The sequence below is a fragment of the Artemia franciscana genome, chromosome 13, assembly GCF_032884065.1.
Source record: "Artemia franciscana chromosome 13, ASM3288406v1, whole genome shotgun sequence".
In the NCBI taxonomy this organism is placed as follows: domain Eukaryota; kingdom Metazoa; phylum Arthropoda; class Branchiopoda; order Anostraca; family Artemiidae; genus Artemia; species Artemia franciscana.
Genome location: NC_088875.1, coordinates 1,306,605 through 1,329,948, shown reverse-complemented (window position 1 = coordinate 1,329,948; position 23,344 = coordinate 1,306,605). Strand labels below are relative to the sequence as shown.

The window sequence follows — 23,344 nt, the reverse complement described above, 5'->3', positions numbered from 1 at the left end:
TTTTTTAGAAAATAGAGGGAAACACCCCCTAAAAGTCATAGAATCTTAATGAAATCAGATTCAGATTACACCATCAGATTCTGCGTATCAGAGAAGCCTACTGTAGAAGTTTCAAGCTCCTATCTACAAAATTGTGGAAATTTGTATTTTTTGCCAGAAGGCAGATAACGGATGCGTGTTTATTTGTTTTTTTTTTCCAGGGGTGATCGTATCGACCCAGTTGTCCTAGAATATTGTGAGAGGGCTCTCATTCTAACGGAAATAAAAAGTTCTAGTGCCCTTTTTAAGTGACCAGAAAAATTGGAGGGCACCTAGGCCCCCTCCCACGCTAATTATTTTCCCAAAGTCAACGGATCAAAATTCTAAGATAGCCATTTTATTCAACGTAGTCGAAAAACCTTATAACTATGTCTTTGGAGACGACTTACTCCTCCACAGTCCCCGTTGGAGGGGCTACAACTTACAAACTTTCACCAGTGCTTACATATAGTAATGGCTATTGGGAAGTGTACAGGCGTTTTCAGGAGGATTTTTTGGGTTTTTTTTTTGGGGGGGGGGTTGAGAACAGGGGGATATACTGGAGGAACTTTCCATCGAGGAATTTGTCATGGGGGAAGAAAATTTCCATGAAGGGAGCGCAGGGTTTACTAGCATTATTTAAAAAAAAACAATGAAAAAATAAATATGAAAAAGTTTTTTTCAGCTGGAAGTAAGGAGCAGCTTTAAAACTTAAAACGAACAGAAATTATTACTCATATGAGGGGCTCACCTCCTCCTAATACCTCGCTCTTTACGCTAAAGTATTTTTAGTAATGTCAACTATTTATTCTACGGCTTTTGTGATTCAGGGGTCATTCTTAATGAATTGGGATAAAATTTAAGATTTAGTGTAAAGAGAGAGGTACTGACGAGGGGGCGAACCCTCTCGTATGTCTAATAAAAAGATAAGAATAAAAAATTCTTTACGTAAGCTAATTTATAAGATACGTATATCTCTTACTAATAAAAAGATTCGTAAAAAATTAAAAGTTCTAGTTGCCTTTTTAATTAACCAAACAATTAGAGGGCAACTAGGCTTCCTCCCCCGCTCTTTTTTTCTCAAAATCATTCGATCAAAATTATGAGAAAGCCATTTGGCCAAAAAAAAAATAAAAAAATGCAAATTTCGTTTTAATTATTCCTCTGCGGAGAGCCAAAATCAAAACATGCATTGATTCAAAAACGTTCAGAAATTAAATAAAAAAAACAAGTTTTTTCAACTGAAAGTAAGGAGCAACATTAAAACTTAAAACGAACAGAAATTTCTTCGTAAATGAAAGGGGCTGCTTCCTCATCAACGCCCCACTCTTTACGCTAAAGTTTTTTACTGTTTTAAAAAGAAGAGTTGAGAGAAAGAGTCAAACTTTAGCGTAAAGAGCGGGGCGTTGATGAGGAAGCAGCCCCTTTCATATACGAAGTGATTTCTGTTCGTTTTAAGTTTTAATGTCGCTCCTTACTTTCAGTTGAAAAAACTTGTTTTTTATTTAATCAGCTTAAAGAAGCAGACCTAGATAGCAGATTCGGCCTCTCCAAATGCCTTAGCAAACCTTCGCTGGTGGCACGAAAGAAAATGAGAGCTTAGAGCTCATATGGTACTAGTGACGAGGTCGGAAGAGCCAAGAGCCAAGAACTCATATGGTATGAGCTCTAGCAAAATTCTAAGAATCAATAGATTGCTTTAAAAGGAAAATCAGAGGCTTAATGCCGGTCGGGATTTAAAATAAGAGCTCTGGAGTCACGAGGTCCTTCTCAATATCAAAATTCATTAAGATCCGATCACCCATTCGTAAGATACCTCGGTTTTCCAAGAATTCGGGTTTCCCCCTCCAACTCCGATCACTGTCACCGGATCTGGTCGGGATTTAAAATGAGAGTTCTAAAGCACAAGATCCTTCTAGATATCAAATTTCATTAAGATCTGATCACCCGTTCGTAAGTTACAAATACCTCATTTTTCTAATTTTTCCGGGTTACTCCCCTCCCCAACTCCCCCAAAGAGAGTGGATCTGTTCCGTCTATGTCAATCACTTATCTAGGACTTGTGCTTATTTTTCCCACAAAGTTTCATCCCAATCCCTCCACTCTAAGCGTTTCCCAAGATTTTAGGTTCTCCCCTCAATTCCCCCCAATGTCACCAGATCCATTCGGGATTTAAAATAAGAGCTCTGAGACAGGATATCCTTCCAAACTTCAAATTTCATTAAGATCCGATCACTCTTTCGTAAGTTAAAAATACCTCATTTTTTCTAATTTTTCAGAATTAACACCCCCCCCCCCAAACTCCCCCAAACAGAGCAGATCCGTTCCGGTTATGTCAATCATGTATCTATGACTTCTGCTTATTTTTCCCACCAAGTTTCACTCTAAGCGTTTTCCAAGATTTTATATTCCCCCCAGTGTCACCGGATATGTTTGGGATTTTAAATAAGAGCTCTGAGACACAATATTCTTCCAAATATCAAATTTTATTAAGATCCAATCACCCGTTCATAAGTTAAAAATACTTAATTCTTTCTATTTTTCGAATTAATCCCCCCCCCCAGATGGTCAAATCGGGAAAAAGACTATAAGTAATTTAATCTGGTCCGGTCTCTGATACGCCTGCCAAGTTTCATCGTCCTAGCTTACCTGGAAGTGCCTAAAGTAGCAAAACAGGGACAGACAGACAGACCGACAGAATTTGCGATCGCTATATGTCACTTGGTTAATACCAAGTGCCATAAAAACGCAATGAGATTGCGAAAACGTATCATAACCACAGTCTATTGTATATTAGTGCATCCATGATTGTGACTTGGTACCCAATTTTCTACAAAGAAAAATATTTTGAGGCGGAAATGAATCATGGAATATGTTTTAGTCATAAACACAATGCTTTGCATAGCCGTTCCAACAGGAAGACCGGAAAAACTTTCGTATTGAGTAGGCTAATAATTTTTTTTAAGAAAAATTACCTAAAATTTGTAATTGTCATGTGCAGTTTTCATTTCCGAATTGCAGTCCCTTGTATCTGAAAGATGTTTCTATCTCCTACATTTTGAAAGCTACGGCTGTGATCACAGGGGAAACAGCAACGAAGGCAGAAGTGCCGCTCTGCATCACATCTGCTGCTATGTATATGTGCAAACAGTCAACATTTTTGGGGGAGAGAAACAGACCTCTATTCCCTTCTGTATGCAATTTTGCTGCTATTCTGCATTTTGTTATTTTATCTTTTTTTGTGTCTTTTTTGTGTTTTTATTTTTTTACTTTTTTTTAAGAAATGACACGACTGCTTTTCAAGGAATATCCAGAAAAATACGGCCCGATATTTCGTTTTTGGACTGCCTTCATTCCTAGAATAGGCCTTTGTAGTGCCAGACATGTGGAGGTAAGTTCAATTTTATTGTCTAATTCTTCACTTGCGTTTTATTTTCTTTATTACGACTTTATTATTATTATTATTTATTGAAAACCCGTCTTTGTACAAAAAAAAATGATGGAGCACTGCAAAGAGAAAGAAAAAACAAACAAAACACCTGCAAAATATCCTTCATTCCTAGAATAGGAATCACTATAGGTGATTCCTATCGCCTATAGAAATTCTATAGGAATCACTGTAGGAATCACTATAGGAATCACTAATAGGAATTCCTAGAATCACTATACAACTGTGACAAGGTTCAAGAACTTAACTATAGTTCAGGAAGTTGGCTCCAAGCCAATTTCTCGAAATCTTGTTGTGTTTCTCCGTAAGTTACATGACAACAAAGTTTCAATGAATTTCCTGTTAAGCTTTGATCAAAATTTTCAAAATTATTTCTAAGAAAAGACGGAGCACTGCAAAGAGAAAGAAAACAAGAGCTCATATGGCTCTTGTGACGAGGTTGGAAGAGCCAAGAGCTCATATGGCATGAGCTCTAGCAAAATTCTAAGAATCAATAGATTGATTTAAAAGTAAAATCATAGGCTTAATGCCGGTCGGGATTTAAGATAAGAGCTCTGAGACACAAAGTCCTTCTAAATATCAAAAATTCATTAAGATCCGATCACCCACTCTTAAGTTAAAAATACCTCATTTTTTCTAATTTTTCTCTCCTTTCAACCCCCCTCCCAGATGGTCGAATCGGGGAAAACAACTTTATCAAGTCAATTTGTGCAGGTCCCTGACACGCCTATTAATTTCCATCGTCCTAGCACATCCAGAAGCACCAAACTTGCCAAAACACTGACCCCTCCTAACTCCCCCAAAGAGAGTGGATCCAGTCCGGTTATGTCAATCACGTATCTACGACATTTGCTTATTCTACCCACCAAGTTTCATCCCGATCTCTCCACTTTAAGCGTTTTTAAAAATTTCTGGTCCCCCTACCAACTCCCCTCAATGTCACCAGATCTGGTCGGGAGTTAAAATAAGAGCTCTGAGACATGAGTTCCTTCTAAATATCAAATTTCATGAAGATCCCGTCACCCGTTCTTAAGTTAAAAATACCTCAATTTTTCTAATTTTTCCGAATTAACACCCCAACTCCCCCAACGAGATCGGATCCGTTCCAATTATGTCAATCACGTATCTAGAACTTTTGCTTAATCTTCCCATCTGAGACATAAGATCTTTCTATATATCAAGTTTCATGAAGATTGGATCACCCATTCGTAAGATAACGAAACCTCAATTTTCACGTTTTTCAAGATTTCCAGTTTCCCCTCCAACTCCCCCAATGTCACCGGATTTAGTCGTATTTAGGATTTGTGCCTATTTTTCCCACCAAGTTTCATCCCGATCCCTCTACTCTAAGTCTTTTTCAAGATTTCCGGTCTCCCCCCTCCATCTCCCCCCCCCCGAAATGACACTGGATCTTGTCGGGATTTAAAATAAGAGATCAGAGTTACGAGCTCCTTCTAAATATGAAATTTCATTAAGATCCGATCACTCCTTCGTAAGTTAAAAATACCTCATTTTTTCTAATTTTCATAATTAACCCTCCCCCCAGCTCCCCCAAAGAGAGCGGATCCTTTCGGCTATGTCAATCACGCATCTAGGACTTGTGCTTATTTTTTCCACCAAGCATCAATCCTGATCCCTCCGCTCTAAGCGTTTATCAAGATTTTAGGTTTCCCCCTCCAACTCCCCCCAATGTCACCGGATCCGGTCGGGATTTAAAATAAGACGTCTGAGACACGATATCCTTCTAAATATCAAGTTTCATTAAGATCTAGTCACCCGTTCGTAAGTTAAAAATACCTCATTTTTTCTAATTTTTCCGAATTAACCGTCCCGTCCCCACCCTCCAGATGGTCAAGTCGGGGAAACGACTATGTCTAATTTAACCTGGTCTGGTCCGTGATACGCCTGCCAAATTTCATCGTCTTAGCTTATCTGGAAGTGCCTAAACTAGCAAAACCGGGACAGACCGACCGACAGAATTTGCGATCGCAATATGTTCCTTGGTTAATATCAAGTGCCATAAAAACAAACAAAGCACTCGCAAAGTATCACTGCACTGCAAAGTTCAATTTTATTCTCCAATTCTTTACTTTCGTTTTCTTTTTTCTATTGCAGTTTTTTTATTATTATTATTTATTGAAAACCCGTCTTTGTACAAAAAGAAAATGATGGAGCACTGCAAAGAAAAAGAAAAAACTAGCTTGTCTCGAAATCTTGTGGTCGTGTTTCTCTGTAAGTTCAGCAACAGCTATAGTAGGATCTGCTATGTGAAGACTGTTGATGAGTTTTGAACTGCGTGTCCAAATTGGATATCCCAGTAGGTATTTTGCGAAACGGAAATAAGTGGAGCGGATCTTCAATTTATCAACATTTGTAAGAATCTTCCAGAAGGGTTCAATGTAGAGGATATGGCGGAGAGCAAAAGCGCTGTACAGCGTTGCGAGATAGCTGCGATTTAAACGAAGCTTAGTAGAGACTATGGATGCCTAGGCAGCCGATATGCGGCGTTTGATGACTTCTGTTTAGAGGTAACGAGCATGAGAAATGGTATTTCCAATGGGAATACCAAGATAAACAAGTTGGTCAGACAGGCAGATCTTTGAATTCCCAAGCACAATTTTACAAGGAAGTGGACCTTTCCAGTTAAAAAGCACGACGTCGGACTTTGCGGCGTTAAATTGAAGACCAGATTTTTAAATATTCTGCTTGTAGTTTTTGGAAATTTTCAAAAATTTTGCCCAAAGCTCGGCTAATGTTAAAAATGTCATCAGCATAAGTGACTAAGGAGATATTGAGGCCAAAAAGAACGTGTGACATCTCACACTGGTCCTGAGCTTCGAGGACCTGATTATTGAAATAACAGGGTAAGGCAATTGCGCCTTGCCTGGCTCCTCTCTTAACTGGTATAATTCTATCCAGTGGCCTTACCATTTCGTTTTGCTTAAGAGGGATTTTAAGACGGACTCTTAGCTTAGCATACATATCCCTTTGAGATCTAATTATTGCCGGATTTGCTCCTCTTTTAACATCCCTTAAAAGCAAAAGGGGTTGGATCGGGGAGTCAAGGGTATGGCGAATATCATGACTGGCCAAGGCGAGTGAACTACCTGTACCTGAAGCATCGAGCAGAGCATTAGCAACAACTGCAAGGGCGTCTACTCATCCAGTGCCATGTTGAAAGCCAAATTGATGTGGAAGCGTGTAACATTTTTCTTCGAGCTCTTTTATAAACAGTAGTTCATAAAGCTTGCATTAACTGGTTGAAACACTTTTGGGCCTGAAAGATGAGCATTGATTGGAGGTTTTTCGCTTTTTTGGAATAGGAGATAGATCTCCCACGCATAATTTTGACGGAATCATGCCTTGTGTAAATATCACCTGAAGCAGTAACGTGAGATGTTCTAAAAGCACATGACCATCATTTTAATATGTGGGGCGTGAATTCTATCTATGCCTTGAGACATCTTTGGCTTAAGGCGCATAATAGCATCAGCCACAGACGTTACAGATACACTAAAATCAGAGTCAGAGAATGCATACAAAAATTAATCAAGCTCTTCAGAATATTTGTGTTTAAGCTGGGGGTCTGGTGGAGACAATTCGACCTCATAGAAAAAATACCACTCAGATAGATGAACATCAGCAGCGAAAAGGGAGGTTTCGGGGATCCTTGAACGGAGTGTCTACCAAAGGAAATGAGGGTTGTCTTTGATTTTCTGTGATGACACTGTAATTTTCTGTAATTACAGATTTGTGTAAAATGATTTTCTGTAATTTTCTTGAGGTGGTTTTGAAGTTTCTTGGCAAACTTTTCCTTTGTTGCAATGCGAATGGAATTAACAGGACCGGATCTTGGTCGGTCGTATTCAATCCATAGATGCTGCCAAAACTGTGTTTTATGTATATAAAATGCATTTCTATAAGATAAAATAGTTGCTTGCTGAGAATTTATTTTGCTTCAAGCAATAAAAGTCCAGTTTTATTGACAGCAAAGTGCAAAATCAAAATTTAAAAGAGAAGAAACTGCCCGGAATAGCAGAGAACCACTGTAACCATTTGCTAGAAATACCACCACATAATTTAGTTTTGATGATTTAGGTTCCTTTGGAGGTAAATTCAAATCTATTGAGATTTTCTGTTGTTACTATCCTTTTGTTTTTCCTATTTTGGTATTTTATAATTATTTTTAATCTGTAACATGACATTCTTTAAATACCAGCTTTGATAAAAACCAAGCGATATTTTTGAAGTATTTATTTAAGCACATTCGATTGTGAATTTATATATTGCAAAAGTAGCCTCATGTTTGTTATTGACAAGCCAGTGGTGCCAATTCACCAAAAACATAACCTTTAGGGGAATTGGTACTATGCATTCAATGTGGGATTAATTTATTAATAATAAATCTTACTTTAATATCTAGGACGGGGGAGGTAAATTTGTCATTTTTATTTTATTTTCTGTGCAAGCACCGAAAAACGTATTTCTCAGTGAAAGCATCCAAAAAAGGTGTTTTTTTTTAATTTAGGGGTGGCACAGCCTCCTAATTGACGCCGCTGTAATTGACAGCCTCCTAATTGACGCCGCTAAGATGTATGCTTGTTTTTTTTTCGTTTTTTTTTAGATCTAGGGCAGTCATTCTGTGATTCTGAGAATATCTGATGATCGATACATAATTTTTTAAGAGTTAAAATCAGTCAAGAGCGCCAAAACATGTTTTTTTTTATGAATTGTGCTCTTTGGATAATATGGGACCCTTCCCCTGGGGCTGGACGTTTACTGTTGCTTTCGGGGGCTGTTTTGGAACCTTTTGACCATTCTGTTCAAATGTTAGTTTTAAATGTTGATCCGTTGCCACCTGAGGCACCTGGGGCACCTTAGGTGCTGAAAAGGTGAAAAATTACCTTTGAATCAGTTTTGGCTCTTAAAAAGAACGTTTCAATTCAGAATGTGGGATTGAATGAGCCTTTAATAAAGTTTCTACGACCATCCCTGTTATGTAGCTGTACCGATAAAAAAAAGAAGATCCCATCGAAAGTCACGATGCATAAACCTGTTTTGTAATTTTTACAATTTTGAAATTAGTCTGCCAAAAAGCAAATTATTCGTAGTATTTTGAAAATTTCTCAAGGGTTGAGCACGGTCTAAATGTAACTGTATCTTGGAATTTTTGGGCTATGGAGTAGTGACCGCATTGTGGATTCCACAACACACATATCCCTGGATTCCATAAGACACATATCCCTGGATTCCATGGGAGCCCTATCCCGTCATTCTGACGACAGTCAGCAGGTTTGTGTTACGTCATAGGGAATGTTTTCTAAGAGACGCAGGTGCATGTTACGTAATAGGGGATGTTTTTTCTATGACTGTTATGCTTGAAAACCGTAAGTGTGTGAGGGAAATCTTCAGAGGGCTCGCTAAATAAAGATTTCTTTAGTTTTTACCTAATAGTTTCCTTTTAAAACAAAAGCTAAGAGCTCATATGGCACTTGTGACGAGGTTGGAACCTAAAAATAGACTCGGTACTAGAGTTATCGATTTCGTCGTCCTAGGACGTCAAGCAGCACCGAACTCGCCAAAGCACTAGAAATCCCTCCAATTTCCTCAGAGATCGGATCCGGTCCGCTTATGTCAATCACGTATGTATAACTTGTACCTATTCTCGAACTCGCACAAGTACTAGAAATCCCCTCAACACCCCCAAAGAGAGCCAATCCAGTCCGGTTATGTCAATGACGTATCAAGAACTTTTGCTTATTCTTCCCATCGAGTTTTATCTCGATCTCTCCACTCTTAAGAGTTTTCCAAGATTTTCGATTTTCAAGATTTCCGTCTCCACCCTCCAATCCCTTTGTCCCGAATTGAAAATAGAGCATCTGAGACATAAGATCTTTCTATATATGAAGTTTCATTAAGATCCGATCATCCATTCGTAAAATAGACATACCTCCATCATCATGATTTCCCCTCCCTCCAGCCCCCAGGTGGTTGAATCTGGAAAACGACTGTTATCAAGTCAGTTTGGGCAGGTCCCTGACACGCCTACTAATTTTCATCGTCCTAGAACGTCCAGAAGTACCGAACTCGCCAAAGCACTGGAAATCTCACACACCCGCCAGTCCCCCAATGAGAGCGGATCTGGCCCGGATTTTCCAATTATGTATCTAGGACTTGTGCTTATTCTGCCGACCATGATTCGTCCCGATCTCTCCACTGTAAGTGTTTTTCAAGATTTCCGGTTTCCCCCTCCAACTCCCCCCAATGTCACCGGATCCGGTCGGGATTTAAAATAAGAGCTATTTTTCTAACTTTTCCGAAGTACCCCCCCCCTTCCAACTCCCCCAGACGGAGCAATCTGGTTATGTCAATCACATATCTACGACTTAAGCTTATTCTTCCCATCAAGTATCATCACGATCTCTCCACTCCAAGCGTTTTCCAAGATTTTCGGTTTCCTCCTCCTACTCCCCGCAGTGTCACCGGATCTGGTCAGGATTTAAAAGAAGATTTCTGAGACACGAGGTCTTTCTAAATGTCAAATTTCATTAAGATCCAATCGCCCGTTCGTAAGTTAAAAATACCTCATTTTTTTTCTAATTTTTCCAAATTACCAAATTATGTCCCGCCAACTCCCCCAAAGAGATCGGATCCGGTCTGGCTATGTCAATCACGTATCTAAGACTTGTGCTTATTCTTCCCACCAAGTTTCATCCCGATCTCTCCACTAACTGTTTTCCAAGATTTCCGATCCCCCTCCCAACTCCCCCCAATGACACTGGATCCCGTCGGGATTCTAAATAAGAGGTCTGAGTTACGAGATTCTTCTAAATATCAAATTTCATTAAGGTCCTATCCGTCGTTCGTAAGTTACAAATACCCCATTTTTTCTAATTTTTCTGAATTAACCGAATTACCCCCCCCCCCAACTCCCCCGAAGTGAGCGGATCCGTTCCGGTTATTTCAGTCACGTATCTAGGGCTTGTGCATATTTTTCTGACCAAGTTTTATCCCGATCTCTGCACTCTAAGCTTTTTCCAAGATTTCAGCTTTCCCCCTCCAACTCCACCCAATGTCACCGGATCTAGTTGGGATTTAAAATAAGAGCCCTGAGAAACGATATCCTTCTAAATATCAAGTTTCATTAAGATCTGATTACCCATTCGTAAGTTAAAAATACCTCATTTTTCAAATTTTTCCGATTAACCGTTCCCCCACTCCCCCCAGATGTTCGAATCGGGGACAAGACCATTTTTAGTTTAATTTGGTCTGATCCCTGATACGCCTGCCAAATTTAATCGTTATAGTTTATCTTGAAGTGCCCAAATTAGCAAAACCGGGACAGACAGACAGAAATTGCGATTGCTATATGTCACTAGATAAATGGCACCAAGTGCCATAAAAAACCTGTGAGGACCAATGCTTGTTTACTTCAGGATTTATAAGATTTTGAATTAAAAGAGAGTCCTTAAAAAAACCTTCAGGGGCTCCTTTACCCTAGGTTTATAAGATTATTCTTTAAAAAACCTCCAGGGCTTTTTTACCTCAGGATTTCTATGATTATTCTTTAAAAACATTCAGGGCTTCTTTACCCCAGCATTTCTAAGATTGTTCTTTAAAAAACCTTCAGGGCTTCTTTACCCCAGAATCTCCTTGGGTTTTACGTAATAGTGTCTTTTTAAAAAACCTGTCAGGGTCAGGTCTTGTTTACTTCAGAATTTCTGAAGATTGTTACACAATAGAGTCTTTAAAAAACCTACAGGGGCTTCTTTACCCCAGGATTTCTTCGAGTTTTCTTTAAATAAGCCTCCAGACGCTTCCTTAATCCAGGATTCTCAAGATTGTTTTTTAAAAACCCTTCCGGTCCCCCACCAAATCGTGATTTCCTTGGTTTTTATGATTAAAGACCTTCAGACCCCCATCGAATCTGGATTTCCTTTAAGAACCTTAAGGGGGCCACCCCTTCAATTAAAGGGCATGGTCCATATATCATCCCAATATACTCATGCTTAACCGCCATTTCGTGCTAGCAAATTAACAGCCATTTTCTATGGGGAGAACCGTTATAGAGACTATTGATTTTATGGAACAAAGGATTCGCGTTATTTCCCGGAAAACGGAAACGTCATCGGCTACTCTTCTAACGGGGAACCGAGTAATTCCATTGTTCCTGGGAGGGGGGGTATAAAACGGTCATTAGAACGGGAATTTTATTAGTCTTACATAAGATCTTGAACGTGTCATATTCTAAAATGTATTCTCAAAGAAATTTGAAAAAGGATTGGACATCTGCTTATATGCTGGTGATTCTGTCTTACTGTATATCACATCAACCAAATTTGAGTTACTATAACTCACTTAATTAGATAAACATATAACCCCCCCATAAAATTTTTATAACTATTAGAATAACCTTTTTTTCGCTAAATTCATTAAAAGTGCTTTCAAGCTGGTTGGTAAAAAAGGCATAAGCTGGGTTAAACCCTTAATGATGTAAAAGCCATATTTTCTTCAAAAGGGGGCTAGGAAAATGAGACGAATCTACTGGTTAACGTTCACCCTGAGAAGGTATTTTGAGGTGCGTACCAAATTTATTTTGTCACTTTTTTAAGGAAAGAACTGTAAATCAATGTGTCCTCATTTGTGGTCTGAATATCAAATTCTTGGCCTAGATTTGATGTACTAAAATTCTCAGACGGGTGAATAATGGAATATTTTTAAAATGTTTCTTTTATTCTCGTGAAAGCTATTTAAATGACAATTTAAGTTGGAGAGGGGAAGGCTTTCTGGCAATGATTATAAAGGGGGAGGGTCTGTTTAAATATTAAATTTAAACGACGTTGTATAAACCATTTATAGCTTTATTATAGCAACAATAAGAACAAAAAATTTTATTGAGGAAGTAAAAATACTTTATTGTATTTGATTCTATTTTTGATTAATTGAATCCTTTACTTTTTTTGAAAAAGTCTCTTAATATCATCGCGATAGCGGTAGAACTATGGCTTTCTAGCATCAATATAGAAGGGGTTGGGTTTAATAGGGGCAAGCTATGTTTTTCGCCACTTAAGATGTAGTTTTTCACTTCACGGAAAAACAAAGATTTCATGTGTTTTAAGGGAAATTTTGACCCCCCCTAAAAAAGAAAGTGAGGATTATGCAAAGCAGGGAGAATGCTGCCCCTTCAAGACCTTCAGTCATCATGTATACCGGCCCATCACCGCCCTCCCTACAAGGCAAGAATGTCCCCGTCCTACACGGTCAGGATCTAGGGCCCTCTTTCCTCTGCATGCAAGAGACAAATGATAGCCCACCGCCCCCCTAAGCCCCATGAGACTCAAGCTGCGGGGTCTTCTATGCTCAACATCCCGATCTAAATATAAGTGTACATTTATTGATTCAAGTGTACATTTAAGTTTTTCTCGAAAAACTTACCGCTTTTTCTAGCTAATGTATATTCTTGTTCAGCCTAATACTTTAATCCTGTTCAGACTAATACTTTATTCAGCAAGAACCTGAAATAGGAGGACAATGAAAGAACCCTTTTTTGCCACCACCGAGAGAGAGAGGGGGTTAATGCTATTGCCCCATCCTAAAAATAAACTATTCTTTGAAGAGCATTCGTTAAAAACTAAATTTTTCTGAAAACTATTAAGAATATTAATTTTACCCCCATCTTTAAAAAGTAACGCATTCCTTTTAGTTTACTATAGGAATTTTTTCAAAGTTTTGAAGACCCTCTCGGTCCTAAAGGAAATGGACTTTTCACCATGCTTTTAGCTATTGTTAGTGTTTTGAAAATAAGGTGTTTTTCAAGATCATGCATTTTACTGTGAAAAAATTTGCGTTCTAGGAAGGACTTTTGAGTGGCGTACCCAATAGAATTTTTTTCAATTTATTAATGGGGGGAAAATATCACTAGAGTTTTGCGGGGAGACCCCAGGGAAATAACTAAAAATAAGACATTCTTTACAGGATAATAACTAAAATCATCTTGCCTGAATCAAACCCCGATAATGGATACCAAAACCCCCTCAGCAAGTTTTGAAGACTCTTTAAGACATTATAATATCTGAAACATAAAGAAGGGAAACATATGTGGTAATTTCTGGTCATTAAATTTATAGCTCATAGTGTGGTGGGCTACGGACCCGAAAGGTACTTGTATGGAATAATTTTTGGTAATTAAATTGCTAACTAGTAGTTGGTCTCAATACATCCGAAGGGTCACCTTGCCCATCTATGATCCTTAATTATTTAGATGGTAATGAGGTCTCAATACATCCGAATGCTCCCTTTGGAAGCCCATGCATGGTCATTAAATTCTTAAGTGGTGGTGAGGTCTCAATACACCCGAAAATTCACTTTGGGAGTCAATGTACGGTCATAAAAATCTTAACTGCTAGTGTGGTCTGATAATATCTGAAGGGTCATACTTAAGTATTCTATTCTCTTTCAGCCTAATATAAATTATTTCACAAAATTAAATCAGGAGTGTTTCATTGAGCTATTAAACTCTTATTAATTTCTCGGTTCACATACCGTTATCACCTCTGCAATTTCATGACAATGCATGTACGCCACCACAGGAAAGTGAACGCGAGGGGATTATAGCGCGGTGCTGAGCCCTATTAGTATACTTTCCCCCGATTTTGATGTGGATAGTTTCTTAAGGTATCTCGGCCTGGATGCTAAATTTTTATATTTTTTGAAGTGCCACCTAGCGAGGTCGAGAGGGTGCTAGATGAAAAGACGCCCGTCCCTCACAGTGATATGGGGGGACCAGAACAAAATGGTGCCGGTTCACCCTCTATATTGCCTATTTTTACCTTGCCGATATCGCTTTGTGCAATATTTATGTTTTTAGAGCTGAGTTTAGAGACCCACTCAACACTCTTACAAGTGGTAGTATTCATACGGCTCCAGTAGACATAGCACACCCCTATGTAATCAAGATTGGAGAACTTCTTGAAAAACACATTTGGGAGGTAGGGACAGCATGAAAGCATCCATCGCCCAAATAATGTTATTTTAAATGAAATGACGTGTGATGTGTACTCGCAGTACCTACAAACAGAATTGTGGACTCTTCACCCGGAGTTACACAATTTTGAGGGTTTTTTTTCGGATTGGGTGGGAAGTATGTTAACAGGGTAGAAAATCATTATGAAAATTGGAGCGGGTCATTTAATTTATAGAAAATTTTAATGTAAATGTAACATAGTTTAAAAAGGAATCAGTTTTAAGAGGTGGGAGGAATAAGCAGAAAAAATATAATGCAGATTTTAGGGTATGCGGTGCTGTACAATATTTTTGTTTCAATACGGGCTTAGATTGCTTCAAGTATTCTGTCCTTGTCGCTGGGCATAAACCACGTTTCAATGATGCTAGTAAGACACATTTGGACCATTTGGCAGTTAATTTGGGCGGGGAGGGAGGAGAGTTTCCTAAAGTAGATTTTAATTGCTTAGAGGGGCAGTATTCTGTAAGGTGGTCCTTCAGGTGGTGGTACTTAAATCTTGTAATGTAAATGTTAGGCAGCAATACTTTCTAGCAGTTTACATGCACAATTCCATCTATGATTTGAAATCCATATTACCAGCGTTGGAACGTTAGCAGAAAGGTGAAGTTTTAGATGACACATGGTTTTTTTCTTATAACATCATACCCAAATCACATGAGAAGTTGGATATGAGAAGTTGCTCTTAGAATTCAAGTGGACAACATTTGAAAATGATAATACGTGCTTGAATGAAATCAGTTTTTTATATTCGTATAGTTTCTTCCCTAAATCTCCTACTCAGCTCATTCAAGTACAAAAAAGCGACGATTATAATAGTTTTTCCCTCCTCAAACAGCACTTTCCAAAGGATGAAATGTATGATTTATTAATGTGTAAGGGCGTATACCCGTACGAGTACTACAAATCCATCTCGGTGCTAAGCGAGGAAACTTTGCCGCCCATCGAAGTGTTTTATGATTCACTTCACGACTGTTACTATTCCATTGCCGATTATGAATTTGCAAAAAAAGGAGGGCTCCCAATATTATTCTGGAGGGCTCCCAATATTATTGTAAAATATACTTGGCAAGTTATGTATTGACGCTGTGTGATGTTGTCTTAAAAACACGGGTAAAATTTATGAGAAATTTGGGTTGGATTTGGGGTATTATTTTTCAATCTGGTGATGTATTTAATTCTTAAAATCCATGCTGAATTAATAGGTCTAATCACCAACGTAGTTTAACACTTATTTTTACATGGAGAGGTCCATGTGGGAAGGGTATTTTTTTCAATGGGGATCGTATCCTGGAAACGGATCCGACTGGACAAGGCACCAGTGAAAAGCTGAATGCGGTTTTCTTGGATATGAACTCCCTTCGCAATGTCTCACTTGTCTATGTCGTGTGGGATTCACAAGTGGCTGGGCCATCCTACTGCTCCAAATTTCCCCGACATTTACACTGTTTAAGGGAATTGACCACAAGATTTTTTTCGAAATTGATGGTAAAACACCCGTGGAACTTCATGACTAGGTAAAGGACTCTTTTTCCCGTGCATAAATTGACCCTTGCCTAGGGATTCATTGAGCCCCTATAATTTATATTTGGTAGAGGATTTGGGTGTGCACGGGACGCCTTCAAAATAAAGATTATTATTGACCTTCACCCGACAGAATATTGTTGTACATCACGTTCTTTTGCGGTGGATGCTGGCCAACGGTATCAAGTTCAAGTTCTATTTATTTTCATAAAATAACAATAACAAAAACAATATCCCAAAGGGCTCAATGGCCCGTTATTTGGGAAACAGCATACAATAAATAAAGAATCATAAAAACTTGTCATAAACATACTAAACAACATCTAAATATAAATATGTAAGGAAAAGAAATCAACTCACCGGCAGTTCCCACGAAACAGCGACCCTCACATCACCCGATAATAAAATACAAATTAAAATTCACGCGTCGTCGAGGATACAACACCAACAAAACAACAACCCAAAAAAAGGAAAAAAATAATAAATAAACCATAAGAAACATTTAATAAGAAGCCTTTAATAAGAAACTTTTCATCTGTCTCTTAAAGGAACCAAGTGTTCGTGACTGCCGGATCTCAGCGGGAACCAAGTTCCAAGCACGTCCCACAGTCACAGCCAGGCCGAAGTCTGAACGAACAGAGGGACTAGCTGGAATCATCACATCCTCCCGGTTACGAACGATATATAAATTTACTTCCCCTACTAGTTTAAGCAGTCCCGAAAAACAATATGGGAGATCTCCCTGGAAATATTGATATGCCAACGAAGATAGAGATAAAACATAAATATCTTTAATTTTGAGGAGGTCAAGAGGAGTGTGTGTAGCCGACTGGAGAATTCTTGCCGCTTTCTCATAAAGATTGTGAATAGGAGCAAGTACCGAGGGAAATGTGGACATCCACACAGACGAACAGCAACATATATAAGGGTAAATCAGAGAAAAGTATAAAAGACGGAGGATAGGGAAAGGGAATAAACGCTTTAATTTTCGGATGATCCCAAGTCCACGGGAAATTTTCACTCTTATTATTTGAACATGCCGCTTAAATGATAAATTTTCATCCAAAAGAACTCCCAGGAATCGCACATATCGATCCGGGGGACGACTTATGGAGCCTCTTGGTGTATGAAGCTCAGTAATTGTGGGGCAGCTCACACCTTTACGAGAAAAAATAAGAAGGTAGGACTTTTTTACATTTAAAGTTAGTTGATTTATGTCAAACCAAAAGAGTATTTTCTCAGTCATTGCTTGAAGCTTTAAAATAAGGGATGATTCATCCGGAGCTGCAGCACCTAAAGTAGTGTCATCTGCAAATGCTATTAATTCTTCTTGACTATTAGGTGTGAACACCAACGTACTCTGAGAGTAAGATTTGTAACACAATCCACAGCAAACATTGTTAATTGGGGTGTTAAAAAGTCGGTAGAGATCGTTCACATATATAAGGAAGAGGGTTGGCCCAAGAATAGAACCTTGGGGTACTCCGTATTCAATTGGAACTTTTTCGTCTATAACTTCTGTGGCGATAGATCTGTCAGTTAGGTATGACGAGAACCAAGACAATGCTTCCCCACGGACACCAAAATGACAAAGTTTACCAATGAGAATCTTATGTGTAAGGCTGTCAAAAGCTTTCTTTACATCAAGAAAAATGGCTGCAGGAATAAGATTAGAATCTAAAGATCGTCGTATAAACTGAAGAAGTCTATTACAAGCATGTTCTGTAGAATACTTTGCGCGAAACCCAAACTGATGCTGATGGAAAAAAAATTTAGCTTCAAGAAATCTCACCAGACGTTTGAGCATTGCTCTTTCAAATATCTTAGAGAACACTGACAGAAGAGAGATCGGTCTGTAGTTCCAGGGGTCCTTTCTGTCACCTCCTTTAAAGAGAGCTATAACACGAGCAAGTTTAAGACGTTGAGGAAATACTCCTAGTTCAAATGACCTATTAATCAAGTGGTAAATTGGGATGATAATTGATGGAATATGTTTAATTACTTTAGCAGAAATTTGGTCGAAACCTGCTAAAGAATTCTTTAAAGACAGAACAATATTTCTAATTTCCTGCACCGTAACCTCCCCAAGAACCATTGATTTCAAGCACGAGGGACCTAAGAACTGCTTCCAAGACTGTGACACAGAGGAATAAGAAACGCTATTAGCAGTTTTTTCCCTATCTCCGCAAAGAATTTATTCATATGATGTCGAATTTGGCCTTTTTCTGTTACAAGTTGATCATCTACAATGAGAGACTTAGGCAGACCTTCTGGTTTCATGGACGGCCGACTAACTTCCTTAATCACGTCCCTCGTCTTTTTTATATTTTTACCGCAATCAACAAATCTTTGTAAAATATACTGTTTTAGCTCTGCGAATAATTGATTTCAGAAAATTACGGTACAACTTAAATGCTTCTAACTTGGCCTCATTGGGTCTTTTTTGTACTCCTTCCAAAGGTTCTGCTTCCTTTTTATTGATTTTAGGACTCCAGATGTTAACCATGGAGCTACAGGTGTTGATCTTTTTGATCGAGGATTATTTAAAGGAGCTTTTAGACAATAAGACGTGAATTTTTCCTTAACAGTGTCATAAAACCGGCCAAATATGTCATTATAATTGCCTAAACTAGTATTTTCTGGTAGAGAAAAGTCCCATTTATATGTACCAAGATCTTCTTTCAGTCTATCCAGCTCCACTGGTGAGCACTAAAATCTCGGTTTATCCTGGGGGACTAATCTTTGTGGATTTTGGAGGACTTGAAACAGGGCTGAAACTGGCAAATGGTCGGAAATGTCAGAAAGCAGTACTTCATTCTTAATGGAGTGTAGCGATGAAAATATTGTCAATTAATGTTGCTGACTGGTTTGAAATCCTTGTCGGTATGTTTATACAAGGAGCGAATCCGTACGAAATTAGTAAAGACAAGTGATTAGAAGCCTGCCTAGACGACGATTTCGTAAGGTTAAGGTTAAAGTCATCCATCAATATAACTTCATATTTTTCAGCAAGAACTTTCCTAAGAACGTCATCTAATGTTTCAAGAAATTCAGTCACAGATCCGCTTGGAGAACGATATACTTTGCCAATTATTACCCTTTTCTTAGCGTTAATTGGGATTTCAATAAAAAGTGACTCAAATATTTTTTCATTATTTATGCATAAATCATGTCTTAGTACAGCCTGAAAATTATTTTGGATGTAAAATCCGAGTCCACCTTTTTTGCCCATCTTACGGTTAAGAAAAATCGACATATAACCGGGGATATCCAAAAGTACCTGATTATTCTCATTCAAAAATGTTTCACAGAGACCGATAATTGCTGGGCACGAATCCCTACATAATAATTGAATATCGTCGAATGAAGAATTTAGGCCCTGAATGTTAAGATGCACAACCGGAAAAACATCGCCCCACCGAGCTCCGGGTATCAAGGTGACAAAGATTCATAGAGCCCTCCTATTTAATCAAAAGCCATATATGATGATGCTTATTGAAACCAACGTTTTGAGGAATAAACCAAGGTTGAAAAAGAGATATTTAAACTGATTTTAAGTTCGGCCTTCGGAAAGATTCGAGAATTTGCGCGATAGGAGTCGTTGTGACGTTGTAACCGACCCAAAAGAATGTGCACGGATCATTGCAGATCCGAACTTCTTATCGCTCACAATTATAGATTCCAATATGGTCCTCTTACATAGAAAAAAAGAAACGTAATTTTAAATAAAATATTGCTGCTGGTAGTGGCATATTAGACATTTCAGAAAACTCATGTTGGAATTCCATTACACGGTGTGTAAGCTCCAATGCCCGGGGGAGGGATAAGTTTAAGCTTATTATTAGGATAACGATTCATTATTATTAAAAGTTAAAACAGATAATTTATTTGACAATTCGGAAAATGGTGGGCACATTAGCTCTCGAATGGACTGCACCAACTTGAATGAGTTTCTACACCAACTTGGCGCGAGGCCCCAAATGAGTTGTTATTTTTTTTTAAAATCCAAGACTAGGATTGACTTGACATCGAAAGGCATGCTTGCAGGTCCGAAGGTTTACTTTGTGCAAACACACAATGAGGATATCAAACAAGTTTGCAAGGAGGTGCCTTCACACTATGTAAAGGAAAATTTCAATATGAGTTTTTATAGGAACTGTGTAGAAAATAATTTAGTTCCAAGTTTGAGTTTAATGGCCATTCGCTCTTTAAAATTGAGAAATTGTACAATTCGAGTGGACAAAAATGCCATGTTGGCCATATCGGACAAAGTCTATGTACGTGACAATGTGAGAGTACTTACCACACGGTCACTACCTTACTTCATATCGAGACGTATATATAGAACAGACGGCGTCTGGGTCTGGAGAAAGCTCAATAGTTGGTTGGAGGGGGGTCCGATCAGTCTTCAGCTCAGCAATGTGTTTTCTAGTCATTTTTGTATTGTTTTTATAAGTAGTGTTTTTTAGTCGTTTTCATGTGTTTTTACATGTTTTTTATTTATTTATATTTTATAATTTTTGGGGTAAAGCGGAGAAAATGCTTAATGTTATACTATGAATTTGCAATCATCGCCCTGCCAAAGCAGCACCTTCCGGCTACCGTTCTAGCCGCCGCGTGCTGCAGTCGCGTCCGGCCCTCCGGGTGGTTATTTATAGAGTATATATTGAACAGATTGAGTTTAGGCTCGGTCAGTTGCATTTTGACATTGGGGGAATATATATCAATTTAAAAAGCCATTCAGATCATTTTTTTGCGGACCATCAATGTCTAGCAAAACAACACTTAACAAAAATGTTACAAAATCGCGATAAAATGTTCTTAGAAAATCTGAAAAATATCTAATATTGCTATAGTGTGTGGCAAGAGTCCTATAATAAAATAAAGTGTATTGCACCAGACATAAAATTCATACGGGGACTTGACGTGTTAAATATTATTGAACCAAACTCGCGGTTGATTATAGATGATTTAGCTGAATAGAATGGTTTCAGGAGATGATAATTATTTGCAGTCCGGTCTCATCATGAAAAAAATTTCTTTAACTCTCGTTCTGCATAATCTCTTTCATCAGAGCAAATGTATGAGAAGACTTGCTTTGATTTGTACTTACTGTATCATCGATAGGGTTGTTAGCGATTCACGTTTTCTTACAACTTTGAACAAGCAAATGTATCCCGTTGAACAAAAATTTCTACTATTGGCATACAAGCAAGCCCCTAATAGACCTTGTGGTTATATTGGATCTCAGTAAAACACGCCCAAAGAGTTAATTGTACTCACCGATGTTTTTGATAATTATATTACTGTATATCTACCAGTGAATAGTAAAAAAAGGTCATTAATGGCTATCATGACACTGAAGAAACTACATGAAAATAGACATTTATTTTCCATCCTAGATAATTCAAAACGACAGCTTAGGAAAGCTATACTCAAGCACGGTATTGACAATGAAGTCAGTAATCTCCTATATGGGCTTTGTTTAAATTTAACTGAAGACAATGTTCAACTGCTAGAAGGTGTTAGGCAACAGACAAAGCAACATCGTTCACTTGTACGTGGCTTAGCTTGCAAAAAGAAAGGAAAAGATTTTAAAAGAAAACGGCTTGTTCAAGTGGGTGGTAGTTTCTTTTCATTGTTAATACCGATAATCGCGGGTCTTGTAAACACCATTCTGTAAAAATTGCTCAACCTTACAAATTGACGCCAATTGAACTCTCTATTGTACCAAAAGAGCACTTTGAAGACAATCTTGATAAATTTATTAACAATGAAGCAATGGCCGATGATGTCGATAAGCATAAACCTTATCGTGAAAAACCGCTCAGAGTAAATGTCATTGATCAAGCACCAATTTCTGAAAGTTCTGAAACTTTAAAACGCCAAACAAGAAGAAAATTTATCTAAAGTTTTGTCAACATCAAGTGTTGTATGCCCTATTCGCCTCGTAAGCGAAGTAAAAAGACTCTTGACCTATCTCGCTGAAAATGAACATGTACAAATTGACTACAGAATAATGAAGTTTTATTCCAGTGCAAGAGTTACAATTTCATTGATTTTTTATCAGATTTGATTGCAAATCTTACAGGACTCGAATCATTCGATAGTCATTTATATAAATTTTTAAAGTCATCAAATTTTCCAAAATGGCTTATTGGTAATAAGCACGTTTTAAAACGATTAAGGGAATATGAAGAAATATCAAAAGATATAGCTTTTTTGGAAAGCACGCCAAGTGGGCGTGATGATTTAAAAGGTATTAAACAAAAGCGTTTTCCCTCTACATTTAGTATGAAAAGTGGTAGCGGACAATCCACACCTTGTTTACTTTCAGAATGCCTCAAGTTTTGAAACGAGTTTATGAAAGTATTGGTGAAGGGGAAAGTCTAGGCTCCCCCACCACACTCGCCTGAGTCGCCGGAGTTGAAAATAAACTAGCAAAAGAGTATTTACAGAATACTTCTTTATTTTTCATTATCGAAAAACTAAAGCATTTTCCCCCCTGCCTTGAATTTATCTTGGAACGAGATTCTTAAAGAAAAATTCAAACAGATCTGGGAAGTGCATTTTTTAATCCACATGTAAAAGAGGTTTTATTAAAATATAATACAATACTCTATCATAGTCATAGTCCTATAAAAGCGGCTTTGGCCGAATGTTTGATAAGATGAATTTTAATTTTAATTTCGAGAAATTATACATTTAAAAATACTGCTGCTTTTATTCAAGATTTAGATAACATTTGTGTTGATTTATGAACAACGTCCTCATCGATCGCTTTCTAATCAAAGTCCACTTGAAGTTTATCACCTAAACAGTACACTGAACATTTTTCTTAAACAATATTCCAATGAAAAGGTTTTGATGAAGAAATGTAATGTTAAAGATACAGTTTGAATCATCAAACAAGTAATATTTTGAAATAGGGAATTACTTGTGGTCTACTGAACTTTTTAAAGTGTCAAAGTCTTAGACAATAGACCTGTAAAGTATCATCAAGGTGATATGAAAGATGACGAGATTCTTGGGGTTTTTTATGATTGTGAATTACAAAAAGTTAAAAATAATGGAATGTATCAAATAGACAAGATATTAAAAGACTTTTACTCTTAATGGCAAGAGACAGTTGTTTTTTCGTCGGCTAGGATACAACTCATGAATTTGATTCTTAATATGCCGCCGAAGACGTTCACAATGCTTCATGATTTTTATGTGACATTCATGTTCAATGTCTGTTTCCCCCTCTATGGTAATTTGAATAAAACAAGCGATATTTGGACAAACTCTCCTCCGCCATCAAATTCAAGGGAAGGTATGGAGTTGCTCTTGTT

At 37.9% G+C, this 23,344-nt stretch overlaps 2 protein-coding genes across 6 annotated transcripts in view; one reads left to right on the top strand and one right to left on the bottom strand.

Moving 5' to 3' along the window:
- Positions 1-23,344, top strand: part of LOC136034363 (cytochrome P450 4C1-like) — a 171,561-nt gene that overhangs the window by 56,123 nt on the left and 92,094 nt on the right. For all 5 annotated transcript variants that reach the window (XM_065715504.1, XM_065715501.1, XM_065715502.1 and 2 more), the window contains one exon: positions 3,300-3,409. In XM_065715504.1, coding sequence (XP_065571576.1) covers positions 3,300-3,409 — 110 coding nt within the window. The remainder of the gene's footprint in view (positions 1-3,299; positions 3,410-23,344) is intronic.
- LOC136034364 (cytochrome P450 4C1-like) overlaps positions 1-23,344 on the bottom strand; it is a 290,741-nt gene that overhangs the window by 187,746 nt on the left and 79,651 nt on the right. The window lies entirely within an intron of this gene.